This window comes from Gekko japonicus, unplaced genomic scaffold (assembly GCF_001447785.1).
Source record: "Gekko japonicus isolate JY-2015 unplaced genomic scaffold, Gekko_japonicus_V1.1 scaffold926, whole genome shotgun sequence".
In the NCBI taxonomy this organism is placed as follows: Eukaryota; Metazoa; Chordata; class Lepidosauria; order Squamata; family Gekkonidae; genus Gekko; species Gekko japonicus.
The window spans coordinates 103,785-121,663 of record NW_015163629.1 but is presented as its reverse complement, the minus strand read 5'-3'; the positions used below and the strand labels follow the sequence as shown (position 1 = coordinate 121,663).

General features: G+C 46.6%; 1 protein-coding gene across 1 annotated transcript in view; it reads right to left on the bottom strand.

Annotated features, from left to right (window-relative positions):
- Positions 1-17,879, bottom strand: part of FRAS1 (Fraser extracellular matrix complex subunit 1) — a gene marked incomplete at its 5' end in the record, with an annotated part of 267,939 nt that overhangs the window by 146,820 nt on the left and 103,240 nt on the right. The window contains 6 exons of the mRNA XM_015407524.1: positions 2,361-2,501; positions 6,152-6,292; positions 6,802-6,942; positions 9,006-9,152; positions 15,164-15,310; positions 16,648-16,800. Coding sequence (XP_015263010.1) covers positions 2,361-2,501; positions 6,152-6,292; positions 6,802-6,942; positions 9,006-9,152; positions 15,164-15,310; positions 16,648-16,800 — 870 coding nt within the window. The remainder of the gene's footprint in view (positions 1-2,360; positions 2,502-6,151; positions 6,293-6,801; positions 6,943-9,005; positions 9,153-15,163; positions 15,311-16,647; positions 16,801-17,879) is intronic.

Here is a 17,879-nt window from a genome sequence, read left to right as displayed (position 1 = left end):
ATTCTTTTGATGGCTTTGCATTCTCAAACTCTTGAATAGCTTTCTTACATTTACATGCTATCTGCATTCTAGTTTCGCTTGCAGTGTGGCTACAGTTTTTAGTACTCTCCAATTATACAAAGAAAGCAAAAAAGGAAAGAGTGTTTTAGACTATAAACAGAATGAGCTATAGTTTTTGAAAACCACTGTCATTAGATTCTTTTGTATTCAGCTCTTGGACAGTTTCAGAGCTTAGCTTTGTAAAATAAAGCTCTGCATGGGATTTATGAAATGTTCTGCGAACTGAGTTCCCCCCCAAGGGTGGAACATTTTTTAAAATATTGTTTTACTTGGTCTTGTTGACTGTGTGTTCTCGTTGTCTGCGGCCTTTAAAACCAGCTTCTGAAAGGTGGGATACACATTATTTAAAGTAATGGGGACTGGATCCTGTGTCTTTATTCTTCTAAGCAAGATGCCTTGCTCTAGCAGAAGGAATCTTGCTCCGGAGGAAGGTTTGTTACGTCGGAGGAAGGCTCTCGCACTTAGTGGAAGGAAGTCATAGGTTCTCTCATCAGAACAAAATTTAAAAAACCAAAAATTATTATTATTAATTTCTATGTATGCAGATCTAGATCCATTGAAGAAGAGTTGATTTTTATACTCCACTTTTCTCTTCCTAAGGAGTCTCAAAGAGGCTTACAATCGCATTCCCTTCCTCTCCCCACAACAGGCATCTTGTGAGGTTGGTGGAGCTGAGAGAGTTCTGAGAGACCTGTGACTGGCCCAAGGTCACCCAGCAGGCTTCCTGTGGAAGAGGAGTGAGGGAATCAAAGCCGGTTCTCCAGATTAGAGTTCGCCACTCTTAACCACTACACCATGCTGGCCCATGTCATTGACTTTACAGAGATATGAGCCAACAGCAAAGGGAAATGCAGAGATATGAGCCAACAGCAAAGGGAAATGGATTACAGCATGTGATCCATGTACCAAAAGAAAATGTGGGAGACATTAGGACACGTAAATGCAGTAAAAATGTTGATGCTACCAAAATAGAGTTTTCTATGGATGAGTCTTCACATGGTAACCCCAGGCAAAATCAGGGTTGCCAGCTTCATGTTGGGAAATTCCTGGAGATTTGGGGGGCCGAGCCTGGGGAGGACAGGGTTTGCGGAGGGGAGGGACCTCAGTGGGGTGTAGTGCCATTGAGTCCGTTTTCTCCAGGTAGCCATCTCCCCAAAGGAAACTCATCTCTGTTGTCTGGAGATCTGTTGTAATTCCAGGAGATCTCCAAGACTCTCTTGGCTGGCAACACTAAAATATGTTGAAACAATAGCAATATTTATAAACAATTTTGAGAGCAATCCTAAATAGGTCTACTTGGAATCCTACTGAGGTCTATTCAACTGGGCTTGCTCCCATGAAAGCGTTCTTAGGATTGCACTGTTTATCTGGGACAAAAAAGACACCTGGGGGGAACTAGAATCCTGCACAAAATAAATGGGATTGCTGGAGGGACGGAAACCCTCGATACCAAACTCTGTCCTACTGCAGCAAAACACGTTTGGATTCTTACAGGGGCCATGGATGATTTGCTGTTCTGAAACAGCAGTCAAAAATTTTTTTCATCAGAATGCCTTTAAAGAAATTTCTGTGGATGAGAAAAAAATCAAATAGATGTGGATTTGATAGTCAGTAGAATTAAGCTGTTAATAGTCTACTCCAAATATGGGGTTCATATATGAACACATGAAGCTGCCTTATACTGAATCAGACCCCTCCCTCAAGGTCAGTATTGTCTACTCAGACTGGCAGCGGCTCTCCAGGGTCTCAGGCAGAGGGGTCTTTTCACATCACCTACTGCCTGATCCTTTAAGTGGAGATGCTGGGGATTGAACTTGGGACATATTGCATGCCAAGCAGAGGCTCTGCCAATGAGTCACAGACCCTCCCCTGAAGGAAAAAAAATATAGAATATATAATAAAACTATCACCATCTCAACCTCCCCTTGCTTCAACAGCCAAGGGAATTAAATAAGCTGCAAAGTGTCCAGTTAAAATCACTTTTTTAAAAAAGTAAACTTTTGGTTCAGACACTTTTCAAGCTCTGGTTTTTGGTAATCAGACAGCAGCTGTCTCTCCGTGGCCAGTAATGCCAGCATTTCAGTGCCTAAGTATCTGCAGTGAAGAGCTTCCTTGCAGCTGCCCTTTAAAAGCAGGGACTGGCACACTAGAGCCGTTACCCATGCTCTAAAAAAGCACGCCAGGAGTACAGTGCGGCAAAGAGTGGCCGCAAAGGTCTGTGGCAGGAAAGTGCAGATAAAGACTTCCGTGGGGCAGCTCCACTGCCTATGTCTAGACAAGCAGGACTCTGAGGTACTCACCTTCACACACTCTCTTCTGAGGATGGCCATAGAAACCGTGGCCACAGTCGGAAACGCAACGCCCTCCCTGCAGAAACGTGGTGGCGTCGCACTCTCGGCACCGGCTGGCTCCCTCGCATTCCAGGCATCCTTCAGAGCAAGCTGGCACGAGAAGGAAAGGGGCAGCTATTGAAAGGAGGGCCAGACACCGTTAGTGGCATTTGCTGGTCTTAGGAAATAAGGCACAACTTGTTGCCACTTTACCCTGACCTGGATGGCCCAGGCTAGCATGATCTCGTCAGATCTCAGAAGCTAAGCTTAGTATTCAATGGGAGACAGGCCTTTAGCTGCAGTGGGGCTTTTGGGGGCATCGCCCCCTTTCTTCAAGGCACAGCCACACAAGAATTTATCCTGTAAATGCTTTTTTCAATCATTTAAAACCTTTTTTTAAAAGGTGTGAATTCCTTTAGGCAGAATGGGGTGCTGTAGTTGATTAATTCCCACACTGAGCAAGGGGGTTGGAGTGGGTGACCTCTAGGATACCTTCTAGTTCCATGTCAAGAAACTGGTCTCCTTTAAGAGCGTTTTTCTGCCTAAGTGTTGGCTTTCTTGACTATAGAAGTCATCACCCCCCACCTGCTGGCTTGTTATCAGAATAGTTGCTTAGGCTGGCAGAAGTGGTTAACTTGCAGCAACTGAGAACAGTCATCTAAAGTGGTTGACAGCTTGCAGTTTAGAGATCTATCCCAGGAACAGTTTTCTTTTGACTAAATGCCTTTTCTTCCTGCATTGAGACCTTCAGCCCCATAAGAAAAAAAAAATTCCCCCCAAAAGCCACAAAATCCTGGCTACGAGCCTGATGAGAGACCATCAAGGAAGTCCAGGGTCACGACACAGAGGCAGGCAATGGCAAACTACCTCTGAACGTCTCTTGCCTTGAAAACACTACGGGGCCATCATCAATCAATTGAAATTTGACGGCACTCTCCACTACCACCGCTGCTCTTTTATTTGTTGTTGACGATGTAAGGGTTTACACATGAAGGATTTCTTTGCTGCATGTTGCCCTGATCTCTGTGACCACACCGGGGTTCATTTGCACAGACAGAGGTCCACTGTCCGCAGTGTCCCACACCACTTCAGTAGAGGAAGTAGCTCCGTGTGTGCACATGGAAAGCAGCACATGTACATATGCACAGTGGGCACTCCATGAAATTGCTGAGCAGTTGGGTTAGAATGGATAAAAGGAAGTCCTTCTTCACCCAAAGAGTGATTCAGACATGGAATTCACTGCCACAGGAGGTGGCGGTGGCTACAAGCATGGACGGCTTCAAGAGGGAATTGGATAATCATATGGAGCAGAGGTCCATCAGTGACTATTAGCCACAAGGTATAGATAGGAACTCTCCGTCTGGGGCAAGTGATGCTCTGTATTCTTGGTGCTTGGGGGGGGGGAGGCAAGAGTAGGAGGGCTTCTGGTGTCCTGGCCCCACTGCTGGCCCTCCTGATGGCACCTTAGAGGGTTTTCCGAGTAAAACCCCCCCCCCCACAGTACTGGCCAATTAGGCACCCTCCCGCGCGCAGGATAAAGCTTAGAGACCGTTAGGTAGCTGAAGCTGAGAACGAACACTCTCCCACGGCACCTAGGGAAAACCCAGACACCACAACACCCTCCTGCACATCTGTATAGATAAGCATTTCAGCGCACAGCAGGGAAAGCACAGAAAGGAATGCAGTAGCAATTAACCTGAGAGGAAAGCAATAGCAATTAACCAGACACAGACCAAACTCCCCAACCTTCATGGCAGCATAGCTGACAGCCTGATCCAACATTCGCTTCTCTTATGTAACATTATGTTCCAGGAGTTTTGACATCTGCCTGGCTTCTACACACCGTGTGGTTACTGTTGTCAAGAATAAAATGGTCCGCATGCTAAATATGGAAAGGTACAAGTTTTTGAGAAGCCCATAAAGGCAACATATGGAAGACTTCCGTATGAATTAAGGCTTGCGTGAAGAAGTGTGGTGTAATGGTTATGACGTCAGATGCGGATCTGGGAGACGCAGGGACAAATCTCCATTCAGCCCTGAAACGGACTGAAGGACCTTGGGCGAGGCCCTCTCTTTCATCATAACCCATCTTACCAAGTTGTTGGGAAGATAAAATGGAGGAGAGAACCAGGTTTGCAGGAGGGCAGGACAAAGATGAGATAGATGTCTGTTATCACAGTCATCTAATCTGCACCTGGTGGTGGAAAGGGCCATCAGGTCACAGCTGACTTATAGCGATCCTGAAGGGTTTCCAAGGCAAGAGACAAACAGAGGTGGCACACCATTGCCTACCTTCGCATAGCAATGCCAGACTTCCTTGGAGGTCTCCCATTGAAATACTAAGCAAGGCTGGCCCTGCTTAGGTTCCAAGATCTGATAAGAACGGGCTAGCCTGGGCCAGCCAGGTCACGGCAAACTGTATCTAAAGGTAAAGGTAAAGGTTCCCTTGCTCGAAAGCCAGTCGAATCCGACTCTAGGGTTGCGGTGCTCATCTCCGTTTCCAAGCCGAAGAGCCAGCGCTGTCCGAAGACGTTTCCGTGGTCATGTGGCCAGCATGACTAAACACCAAGGCACACAGAACGCTGTTACCTTCCCACCGAAGTGGTGCCTATTTATCTACTTGCAATTTCTTGCTTTTGAACTGCTAGGTTGGCAGGAGCTGGAACTAGAGATGGGAGCTCACCCCGTCTTGCAGCACCCAGGTCTCGAACTGCTAAACTACTGACCTTCCACAGCCTGCAGTGCAACGTCTTAACCACTTGAGCCACCGCAGCTCCTGAAACTGTATCTACTTCCAGCCAATTTACTTAGCAGATCCTGAATTCTAGTACTATACAAAGTGCGGGATGGGAAGAAAAGAGACAGAAGTTCCTCTCTACCCACCTTACATGGATTATAATTTCATGAAATTCTACTATGCTGATGCGACTGGACCAGTTTCAGTTTGCTTGTGAGGAAGCTGCATTTTTCATGGACTCCGTTCATTTTCAAATCCACATCTCATTAGTGTGCATCTCCCTCTGTAGCACTTTCATGTCAATCCTACTTTCTGAATTTTCCACTGCTAGACGTGATATCCTCATTCTTCTAGATTACACTACTACTACTATTACTACTACTGTTGTTGTTTTTGTTGTTGTTATTTTCAATTGCATCAAAGCTGCTGTGTGTCAGTTCAAGAGTTATTATTATTATTGAGTTCTGGTTTTTGGCAACTCACAAACAAATGCACGCCATCAAGCTCCGATGGGTGCAATTCGGATCGAGGCGGCAGGGAGGGGGTTCGGAAGTCTTCAACCCCCCCACGAAGCTCTTGAAGGGAGCTTCTAGCCTGGAGCGCTAGAGGAGCCGCTCCCGAAGCTGCAGCTGAAGGATCGAGGCTCTTTTTTGCTCCTTAAGGTCCCGCTGCCATGAAGCCAGCAATGGTGCCCAGAGACGTTACCAGACCAGAGCAAGGACTTAAGCAAAGGACTCTCCCTATGGGATGACATCCAGCAAAAAAACCCCAGTGAGTTAATGAGTTTCAAAAGTAATTAAATGGCTTATTGTAAACTTGATTATATAGGGAAATACCCAAAGTGTAAGACAGATCATTATTGTACCTTGCTACTCTGAATTTGTAGTGTGTAATTTGTGTAGCTTATAGTGAAAAGCAATAAAAAATTCTAAAAATGTTATTATTATTATTATTATTTTCAATTGCATCAAAGCTGCTGTGTGCCAGTTCAAGAGTGTTTAAACTTTGATCCCCTTTGATTCACCTGTGCATTTTTGCTCTCCATAGTCTGCATAGTAGGGCTTCCTACATTCCGTGACGCACTGCAAATCCAAGAGAAGAAACGGGGGTTCACAGCGGTTGCATTCACCGGGGGCACGGCACTGGAGGCAGTGGACATCACATCCTTTTAAAAATGTAGACAGAAGACACAGAAATCAGTTCTCGTAGGTCTAAACATACATGCGTAGATTTATCTGTGCACGGCACTTGCATGCCGCCCTTCCTCAAAGGAACGTCTTGTCGAGGGGGCCACCTCATTCTGTCCTCCGGGTAAAACAGCTGGCAGGTTAGAAGCCACTCGGGAGGACAAAGTGGAGGTATGTCAGCTTATCTGTCGTTGTGGAGCAGGCCTCCCCCACCTTCTTGAGCCTGCAGATGGTGGGGTGCAAACACAAAACGGCTGCCATGGGAGGCAGAGCCACACACAAAGAAGATGCTCAGGTGCAGGGGAGAAAAGAGATATGGGAGGAAAAATCAAGAGCCTATATAAACAAGCTCTAAGAAGTATATATATTGTATGATTTATATAATTGTGGTTTCTGTTCATGTTTAAGATATGACTGTTGTTTATGATAGTCGTTTATGTTTAAGCGATGACTCGGATGTGGCGGAAGAGCCATCGCGCAGACTCACTTTGGCACGTGTCGGATTCCTTGTAGAAAGCCAACGGGCACTGTTCGACACAGTTGCCGTCGTGGAGCACGTATCCCTCCATGCATTGCAAGCAGTCGCTACTCCGGGGACCGCTGCAGGCGTTACAGCTCCAGTCGCACTCTAGATTTTTAAAAAAAATTACAATGGAAACATCACCTGTTTTAACACACACCATACAGCCTACTGACTTTAGATGGGCTGAAGGGCAAAGGAAGAACGGGGAACAGATGTGAGGTAGCAAAAAAAGAAAGAGAGGGATGCCTTAAGGAGAGACCTGCTTAGAATAACAGGAATTCTTCTCTGGGGTTTAACATTTCCCAGTTATGTTAAACATGGGCACGGGCCAGTGCCTTCCACCGTCAGAAGCCCAGCCGGGCAGCCAAAACAGACAGTCTCCTCTCGGAGCCTGTGGCCGCTATCCGCTTAACACTGAGCATGAAAGCCCATCGCTCGCCGGTCGGTTCTGCCACGGCTAGATCATAAATCTCTTCCGTGCACTGAGACTTCTGGGATTTCCCACAAGGGCTGCTAATTAAAGCTGGCCGAATTGATGACGAAGGTGACATTGCTCCCGCAGTCAAAATGGATTTCCAGGAAGGAAGAGGAGCGAAGTTAACAGGGAAGAGGAGATGGGCTTCGTCTAGCTTGCAGTTCTAGGCAGCCGGCAGGCTGTCTCTTGGGATAGGCATGTGAGAGCTATAGGAAAAGACAGTTTTATTATGAACAGGGGTAAGGGTTTATTTAGCACTAATGGTATGCTTGATGGGGTATGGCACGGAGCCGGGCCAGGGCCTTTACCCCAGAGTGCCTTGATATTATGACAGACAGGTAAGACAGGCGTTGACTGCAGAGGAGCATGGATGAGATTGAGGAAGACAGACAGCAATGGATGGGCCAGTAAGGTGATTCTCGGGTGTTGCAGGAATGGCTCTGTTAAAGAAAGGGATTTGTGGGAAGAAGGAAGAGGAGAGGTTGGCAGGCTGTGAGAGTCAATGCAATTGTTTAGAACACCAGACCTGGCCGTCACGGTGGAAAGTAGTGTCAAGTCCCGGCCGACTTACGGCGACTCCATAAGGGTTTCAAGGCAAGAGCCGAACAGAAGTGGTTTGCCATTCCCGGCTTCTGCGTAGCCACCGTGGCATTCCTTGGTGGTCTCCCAGCCCAGTAGTGACCAGGGCTGACCCTGCTTAGCTTCTGAGATCTGATGAGATGGGCTAGCCTGGGCCATCCAGGCAGGATCTTGGAAACCCAGTTTTAAATCCAGAATCTTACTAAGGGATCTTGGGCAGTCACTCTTTCTCAGTCTAACCCGTCTCACAGGATTGTTGTGAGATTTTTTGTTGCCCTGAGTTTGTTGGAGGAAGGATAGGATAATAGCAGAGGGAAGATTCAAGAAGAAGAGGAGGAGGAGGAGGAGATTGGATTTATTCCCCGCCCTTCACTACCCAAAGGAGTCTCAGAGCGGCTTACAAACTCCTTTCCCTTCCCCTCCCCACGACAGACACCCTGTGAGGTTGGTGGGGCTGAGAGAACTCTTTCAAGGGCTGCTCTTGGGAGAACAGCTCTGAGAGAACTTGTGGCTGACCCAGGGTCACACAAGCTGCTGCATGTGGAGGAGTGGGGAATCAAACCCAGTTCTCCCAGATTAGAGTCCGCGCACTTAACCACTACACCAGACTGGCTACAGTATACAGCAACCTCTTAATTCAAGAGAGGGGTGTAAACTCCCTGTCCCCTGCTTTCACTGCATTCTTGCTCCTGGACAGCGTGTAGCAATTCCCAACCTCCTATTATTTCTGTGTGCACGCACTGAGAACTGAGCCCCTTATTAATCTGGAGATTTGGGGGATGGAGTATGGGGAGGGGGGATACTTCAGCAGGATATACTGCCACAGAGCCCACCTTCCAAAGTAACCATGTTCTCCAGGGCAACTGATTTTTGTCACCTGGAGATCAGTTGCAATCCCAGGAGATCTCCAGCCACCACCCGGAGGTTGGCAACCCTGATTCTCGCTTCCCGCTTGACAGCGGATAATATGCAGGACACTTCGAGGAGAAAAAGGGCTTGTGTGTGTACGTGGATGGAAAGAACACGAGAAGACCACTCCGAAGTAGACAGGCCAGCCATGCTACTTATTGCTATGATCTGGCGCAAGCAAGTCTAGATTTTTTTTTGCTTTCACCTTTGCAGGTCTTGGAAGAGAAGTCCAGGTAATACTGAGGAGCGCAGCTGTCATACTGGCATTCACCAAACAGCAAGACTTTGGAGGGGTCTCTGCAGGAGGTACAAGCGGCTCCTGAATCACAGCTCAGGCAGGAATCGCTGCAAGCTGGAAGGAGAGATAAGAATAAGGACGGTCACCCACTCAGAGCTGGACCAGTTTTGAGAGCACGATCCAGGAAGTATTTTTTATATATATATAAATTTTTTATTATTTTCTTAACAGTCATAATACAACATTTAAATCAAAATTCTAACAATTCAAACCTTAACAATACAAATAACTGTGTTCTTCTTTAGATTAAAGTTATACAAGCATATTCATAATACAAATGTATTCTTTACAAAAAAATAATTTGTTGTTATCACTACATTTTATTATAATATCCACTCTTTTCGAATAAAAGAATAATAATGAGATTTCTGACTAGGTTTAGTCTGTTCAAGAATATTTTCTAGGTTTTCTAATATTGAATGCCAACGACCGTAAAAAGCCTGAGATCTAGACATATCTTCTGAATTGGTAAGTCGTTCTGAGACCTTATCCATTAGGAGATGGTCCCATACTTTTGTATACCATGAGTTAATATTGAGTAAATTGTTATTTTTCCAACTCTGCGCTATAGTTGTTTTGGCTGCCGATAAAAGGATGGTAATTAGTTCTTTTGTATAGTTTGGAATAGGTACATCTTTCCAGTAATTCAATAACAGGAATCCAGGAAGTATCTGACGACACTTTTGCTTCAAACAAACCATGATCTCTCACCTTCAGCACCCTACCCACCCACCCTTTGCCGCCTGAGAAAGGAGAACAATATAGAGGGCAAAGCGGGTGTCACCTGGAAGATGGGGACGGGCCACGTTTATAGGAATGCATCGTCCGCAGGAGGACCTTTCCTGCGACGGCCCATTGTTTGTTGTGCAGCGGAGTGGGCTGGGAAGGGGACCTGCCTGGTGCTGAGCAGCATCAACGGAATCTTTCGTGCAGGGATCCACAAAGACGCTGCCAACACCTTTCTTGGCACTCGCCCAGTGCTTACAGAGAGTGGGTGTGGCCAGATGAGGCTCCTGCCCAGTAGGGCTTTTGATTGGCTGTGCAGATTAAAACGATGTTGCTTCGGTGGCAGCCGCCGCCACAGTGTTGGTTTTACCGCATGTGGAGGAGTGTATTTTTAAAAATTACTTCTCTTGTCCCCTACACTTAGGCTTCCTCTGTGTGCACGCGCTCACCTCATGCGGCAGCCTTTTTGTGGTTGGTGCAGTCTCCAAAGCTAGCTATTTTGTGGTTGTGCCCACCACCCTGTGTCAGAATTCCAAACATGCCAACGTGCTCAAAAAGGCTGAGGATCCCTTTCTTAGTGGTCTGTGCGGCATGCCACCCTCTAAAGCTGGAAATCCAAACACAACGTCCATGACAAAAATAACGAAGGGTCAATAAGGAGCTGTGGTGCCTCAAGTGGTTAAGATGCTGAACTGCAGGCTGTGGAAGGTCGGTAGTTCAGCAGTTCGAGACCCGAGTGTGCCGCGTGACGGAGTGAGCTCCCGTCTCTAGTTCCAGCTCCTGCCAACCTAGTAGTTCGAAAGCAAGAAATTGCAAGTAGATAAATAGGTACCACTTCGGTGGGAAGGTAACAGCATTCCGTGCGCCTTGGTGTTTAGTCATGCTGGCCACATGACCACGGAAATGTCTTCGGACAGCGCTGGACAGAGATTTCGGCTCTTCCGCTTTGAAATGGAGATGAGCACCGCAACCCTAGAGTCAGATTTGACTGGCTTTCGAGCAAGGGAACCTTTACCTTTATAATAAAGATATGTGCACAAAATTATTTACTGTAGTGATTCTGTAGAAAATTCTCTTCTGTCATCATTCACACGTAGCGGATACTGCGCAATGTAAACAAATCCGTTTCACAAGAATTGCTTTATCTGAGTGTGTAGCAATCATAATTCTTATCAATTTCTACTTTATTTATTAAACTTATACCCCCCTAATTCTCAACTCTTGAAGGAAACACCCCATGTTGACTCTCTAATAACAGAACAGAACCCCAAAACCTACACGCTCAGATAAATCAATTCTTGTGAAACAGATTTGTTTATATTGCGCAGTATCCGTTGCGTGTGAGCGATAACAGAAGAGAATTTTCTACAGAATTACTACAGTAAATGATTCTGCATACATATCTTTATTGACCCTTCATTATTTTTGTCACTGATGTTGTGCTTGGATTTCCACCTCCACCCGTGATCTCTCATTTTTGGCTTCTACCCTCTAACGCTGGGCCAGAGTTTTCCCAGAATTCCAGCTGATCTCGAGACAACAGAGATCAGCTCCTCTGGAGGAAATGGCAGGTCTGGAGGGTACACTCTATGGAATCACATCGTCCCTGAGGTCCCTCCTCTTCCCAAATTCTGCCATCCCCAGGTTCCACCCCCAAATCTCTAGCAATTTCTCAAAGCTTGAGTTGGCAAGCCTAGCTGGAGGACAGAGATGAAGCTTGGCACAGTTCATGTGCAGGCAAGGAGAAATCAAGCCAGAGGAAATCACTGGTCAAGTTTCAAGCCAGTGTGGCTTGAACAGTGTGGCAAAAGCAAAGAAGAAACTGGTGTCATGTGGTAATATGCCAAAGTTCCTCAGGGTGTTCAAAGTACCTCAAATATAATCTCTCAGTGATTAGCCACGATCAGATTCAACTTTTAATTGTGTGTTGTCTTATGTGTTTTAAGATTTTACGTAAGCTGACCTGAGCCTGCTTGGGGGGGGGGGGGGGGGGATATAAGTCAAATAAACAAACTACATGAGATCTTGCCTGCGAAAAGTGCTGTCAATTCACAGCCGATTTATGGTGACCCTGCAGGGTTTTCAAGGTGAGGGACAAACAGAGGTGGTCTGCCCTTGCCTGCCTCTGTGTAGCAACCCTGGACTTTGAACAGTCTTTTGGTGTAGGGTCGCTAAACTCCAAGTGGCACCCCGCGATCCCCCACTATTACAACTGCTCTCCAGATCACCATCAGTTCTCCTGGAGAAAACGGCTGCTTTGGAGGGTGGACTCTTATGGCATCATACCCTGCTAAGGTCCCTCCCCTCCCCAAACCTCACCCTCCCCAGGCTGCACTGTCAAAATTTTCGGGAATTTCTCAACCTGAGTTTTGTGAGAAGAAGGAAGGCCCAGCGCCGAAGAATAGATGCTTTCCAATTATAGTGCTGGAGAAGACTCTTGAGAGTCCCCTGGACTGCAAGGAGATCAAATCAGTCAATCCTAAAAGAAATCAACCCTGACTGTTCCCTGGAAGGCCAGAGGCTGAAGCTGAAGCTCAGATACTTTGGCCCCCAAATGAGAAGGGAGAAGGGAGGACTCACTGGAGAAGACCCTGGTGCTGGGAAAGACTGAAGACAACAGAGGAAGGGGACGGCAAAGGATGAGATGGTTAGACAGCATGATTGATGCAATGTACATGAAATTGAGCAAACTCCAGAGGACGGCGGAAGACAGGAGGGCCTGGCATGATGTGGTCCATGGGGTCGCAAAGAGTCGGACTTGACTGTGCGACTGAACAACAAAAAAAATGTTTTTTAAAAGTATGAACGGTTGCAAAACTGTGTTAAATGGTTCGGGGTGTCGACACTGTGATACTCCAAAGATCGAGGGCTCTTCTGCCTAAAACTCCCCTCCGGAAAGCATACAAGTTGTTATCCACTGGGAGGCTGACATTATACCACTTCTCCCGCGCGCGCGCAACCCCCCCCCCCAATCCTCTGCCTACAATCTCTTGTTTATCTCGTTTTCTATGCGGCTGCATCTGTCTCATTTCATCAATTCCAGAGGGGTGTCACAAGGCTTAATTAATTAAGATCCGCAACACATCTTTAAAAAGATGTGTGGATTAACAGAGCAAGGAAACGGCTAATAATGAGACGTATGATGAGGTAAATCTGCAAACTTCAAAAAACGTACCAGTGACACATTATTCAAAACGGCAGGGAAAAGGCAAAATAAAAACCTACAGAGTGAGCTAGTTAAGACCGAACTGCCTTTGCAGAGTTCTTCTTATTAGCATTACTTGACATGAGTCTTTTTTTAAAAAATGCCCATTTTCGTGACTTCGCTTCTATTATGCATGTCTTGGTCCATTACACAATGTGCTTTTGCCAAAATTCTTGGATTAAGGAAGATTTCATCCCCTTTGAAGCCTATTCTCACATCTTTATTTCAATATCTATCTTCCCCCTTCCCTGGGACTTGGGGGTGGGCAGCAGAATTTTAAAGTGTTCAAAGATTACTTTTAGAAATGCATTATGGATCACTCTTCCGCAGCATGCTAACTCACAGTCCTGGGCTGTGAATCTATCCACAACATGAATCAGTAACCCTGCTATCAGATGTGAAGGTTCGTTCTCCAGAGTCAAATCCATGTTCTGCTTTAGCTTAACACTGGGCGATTCTGCATCTAGCATTCGCTCCACATTTTCTCAACTGGGAGGAAAAAGTGCAGCTCAAAACCACATTCAGATACCCCAGGGCAACGCCATACTGACTGCAAAGTCACTTATGAAGGGCCATAAATCTATGCAGAAGGTACCATAAAAACCAACGACCAAAGAAAGTGAAAGCGCCATGCAGTGTGGAGGCTACCATAAAATCTGATTTTCAAAGGAAGTGAAAGCAGCACGCAATGCAGAGGGGAATTTCTGTTCCAAGGTGGGTTTGGTAAAACAATGGAGGGGAAAGCCAATGCAGAATCGGCCATTGTCCTCGAGCTGGCAAAATGGCTCTCCAGTGCCTCTGTCCTAGTTCTGCTATCTGGGTTTCATTTTTTATTTGCTATTTACTTATACCCCCACCTTTCTCCGCCATGGAGACCAAAAGCAGTTTGCGACATCGTTCTCCTCTCTTCCATTTTATCCTTATAACACCAGCCCTGTGAGGTAGGGTAGACTGAGAGAAAGTAGGGTGGGTCCTAGTTTCCTGAGTGTGTTCAGTGCCATCAAGTCACCCAGTGAACGAATGACCTCCAAAACATCCTATCGTTAACCTGACTTCCTTAATTGAGTCCATCCATCCCACGTTGGGTCTTTCTCTTTCCCGGCTGCCTTCAACTTTTCCCAGAATTACTCGCCTCTTCCAGAGTTTCCTGTCTCCTCATCATGTGACCAAAGTATAATAGTCAGTTTAGTTATTTTAGCTTCTGGGAGAGTTCAGGCTTGATTTGCTCTATATGACCCACTTATTCATCTTTTGGGTGGCCCACAGTTATCTGTAAAACTCTCCTCCAACGCCACATTTCAAATGCATCAACTTTCTTCCTGTCTGCTTTCCTCATTGTTCAAATTTGACACCCTCGCATAGTATGAGCAAAGTTTATCGATTTCTTTAATTAAAATAATTATACCCCACTGTTTCTTTCAGGAGGGGGAGGGGATTGGATTTATACCCCGCCCGTAACTACCTGAAGAAGTCTCAGGCTGCGGTCACACACACTAAATAATCCACTTTCAACCCTTTTTCAAGGTACTTTCCAACTGGATTTTACTGTGTGAACTGATAAAATCCAGTCGGAAAGTGCATTGAAAGTGGACTAAAAGTGGATTATTTAGTGTGTGTGACCGCAGTCTCAGAGTGGTTTACAGTATCCTTTCCCTTCCCCTCCCCACAACAGACACCCTGTGAGGTAGGTGGGGCTGAGAGAGCTCTTTTGAGGACTGCTCTTGAGAGAAGAGCTCTGAGAGAACTTGTGACTGACCCGAGGTCACCCAGCAGCTGCTTGTGGAGCAGTGGGGAATCAAACCCTGTCCTCCAGATTAGAGTCTGCCACTCTTAAGCACTACACCAAACTGGCTCTCTTTGAAGTTTGAAGCCTGCCTCCAGTCTAAGGAGAGTTATTTCAAATTCAGTGGCTCTTCCATAGACAGAAGAGCCATTTGCTTTGGAGGAAGACTACCCAGAGGATGCTTGGATCCACCGAGTGATTGGCTCAAGATCGCTCAGCGAGCTGCCGGGGCAGAGTGGAGATGGAGTCGCTGCTTCCCCTCTTCAGGCAAGCGTACATGAGCCCGACATACAACATCACGTTTCATAAATGAGAAGCATGTTCATCACTGCCCGTCAAGGAAACACATACGTTTGCAATGCTGGTTCTCATCCCTGTAGTATCCCAGGTGACAGGCCGAGACGCACATGCTGATGTGAGAAAGGACGAGGTGGGATTCACACGACGTGCAGGAGGAAGGATCTCCGCTGCTGCAGGACTGACATGAAGGGTGACACTCTGGAAGGGAAGGGAGAATGGGAACGGGCATCCGAGAACCACAAAACAAACCTCAAGAGGTTCTGCATGTGGAGCCACTGCTTAAGGGCCGGCTCTCCTAGCTGGGCACCCAAGTGAATGCTTGAGGCGACTCAGGGAGGGAAACGCTGAGGCACCGCAGGAGTCTGGCTTGCTACCAGCCATCAGCAAGTGGCCTGAATCCCCTGCTACAGGGATCTCCAACATGTTGCTCGTAGGCGCCATGGCATCCACACTTTTTCTGGCCAGGGGGGGTGGGTGTGGCCAGGTAGGGATTTTGCCCAGCACTGCTTCTGATTGACTATTTGACTAATTAGACTGGCTGCCTGTACAGATTTTTGTAAATGTTGCTTGGCAGCATCTGCCACGGCGCATGGATCTACACTGTGTTACTGAAGTTATGCTGTGGCAATCATTTCGGAGCTGGCTCCGCCTCCTGCGGCAGCCATTCTGTGGCGGCCATTTTGTTGCTGCAGCCACCATTCTGTGTCAGAATTCCAAATGGGCCTGCAGGCTCAAAAAAGGTTGGGGCCCCCTGCCTTACTAGATCCAAATGGTGGCGGCACAAGTCTAGCAATGAGTGGGTGTCCTTGCTTGGGGTGACCAAATACCCTGAACCAGCCCCAAGGTGTGCTTAGCATGTTGGACTGGAAGCAGTATGACCTAGTTTGGCCAGGAAAGTTATCGAGGGACATTACTGAGTGACAGGGGGGGTTTTGTAGAAAAAGCCCAGCAGGAACTCATTAGCATCATAGGCCACACCCAACAGCAGAAATTCATTAGTATATTAGGCCACACCCCTGGTGCAGCTCATTAGCATATTAGGCCACACACCCCATGCCTTCCCTTGGCTTGCCCAGGCAAGGCCCCCCCCCCCCTGAAGGGGAGGGAAGGCAGTTTAAACAAGGCCGGGGAAGACACGGGGAGGCATTTAAATGCCTCCCCAATCCTTCCAGGGCCCCCCCTGGCCCACCTGCATCGGAATCGCTGGGGGGGGGGGTCACTCTCCAGGCCTTCCCTCTGTAGCCACACATGCAAACCTTTTGGCTGTAGTGGGCATGGCCTACTCTGAAGCCAGCCGGAACTCCGTTCCTGTGCGTTCCTGCCCAAAAATAGCTCTGCTGAGTGACAATGGACCGCTCACTCTTTCTCTGCTTAAAATCACCCAGCAGGATTGTTGCAAAGATCACATGGGGGAACCAGTCCCCCCCCAATATCCACAAACAAAGGTATGCATTGACAGAATGATTATACACGAGATTAGCTGGCGTGCTTGCTCCTCTCTTATCACTACTCCCGATTTTTCAGCTGGTACTCACTTTTGCACGTTCCACCATCTTTATAGTGCCCCACGGGACAACCGGGCACACAGCGGTCCTTCAGGAGCAAGTGACGGCCATTTTGACACTTCAAGCAAACACTTCCTGTATCTTGGAGATCTGCCACACACTGCTGGCACAGAGGGTGACAATCTGAAGGGAATAAAAATCAGTGCACATAAGGGGAGAAAGGATTACCAAATGCTGGTCAGCTTCCCAAGGAGAAGAAGAAAAAGTCTCGGAGTGGCTGACAATCTCCTTTCCCTTCCCCTCCCCCAGAACAGACACCCTGTGAGGTAGGCGGGGCTGAGGGAGCTCGCTTGAGAACTGCCCATGAGAGAACAGTTCTGAAAGAACTTGTAACTGACCCAAGGTCACACCAGCAGCTGCTTAAATTAAAAGAGTATGATAATCATGACCTTTAGAAGTCTTGGCACACAAGGACACTCATTTCTAGATGCTCAGAGGAAGGAGGAAATAAAAATCCTATAGGCAGGTTTTATGGATTGTTCTCCGATTTATTGCTATTATTATTACTGAGTTTTATTATTTTAATTATAATTTAACTATAATTATGATTTAAACTGTATAATAATAAATAATAATTAGCATTTTAATTATAATTAAATTTTAATTAATTTTAATTAAACCCATGGCAGGATAACAATTGCTTAAATAAATAAATAACATCGCAATCCTAAGAAGGATTTCCTGGGAATAAGCTCCGTTGAATAGACCTGAGTAGGATTCTGAACAGATCTATCATATTGTATTCTCTAAGGCAGGGGTGGCCAAACTTGCTCAGCGTAAGAGCCACATAGATTAAATGTCAGATGTTTGAGAGCCACAAGATGTGAATAAATATTATATGCACGTTTTTATTTTAAAATATGCAAATTTGCTTTCTTATTAACATTAAACGAGACTGCCAAAAATAAAAACAGATACAGATAATGTTTTTTGTTTGCTAATGATATTTATTTGTCTAAGAGAGAGAGAAAAAGAGAGAGGTGGAAAGAAAGAATGAAAGAGGTGGAAAGAGAGAGAGAGAAACAAGGAAAGCAAATAGACAGGAAGGAGGGAAGAAAAGGATGCCTCCCCTTCGCTTCCCCAGCCGCCCTGCTGGGAGCCGCACAATATGTGTAAAAGAGCCACATGTGGCTCCCGAGCCACAGTTTGGCCACCCCTGGTCTACTCAGACTGGCAGCGGTTCTCCAGAGTCTCAGGCAGAG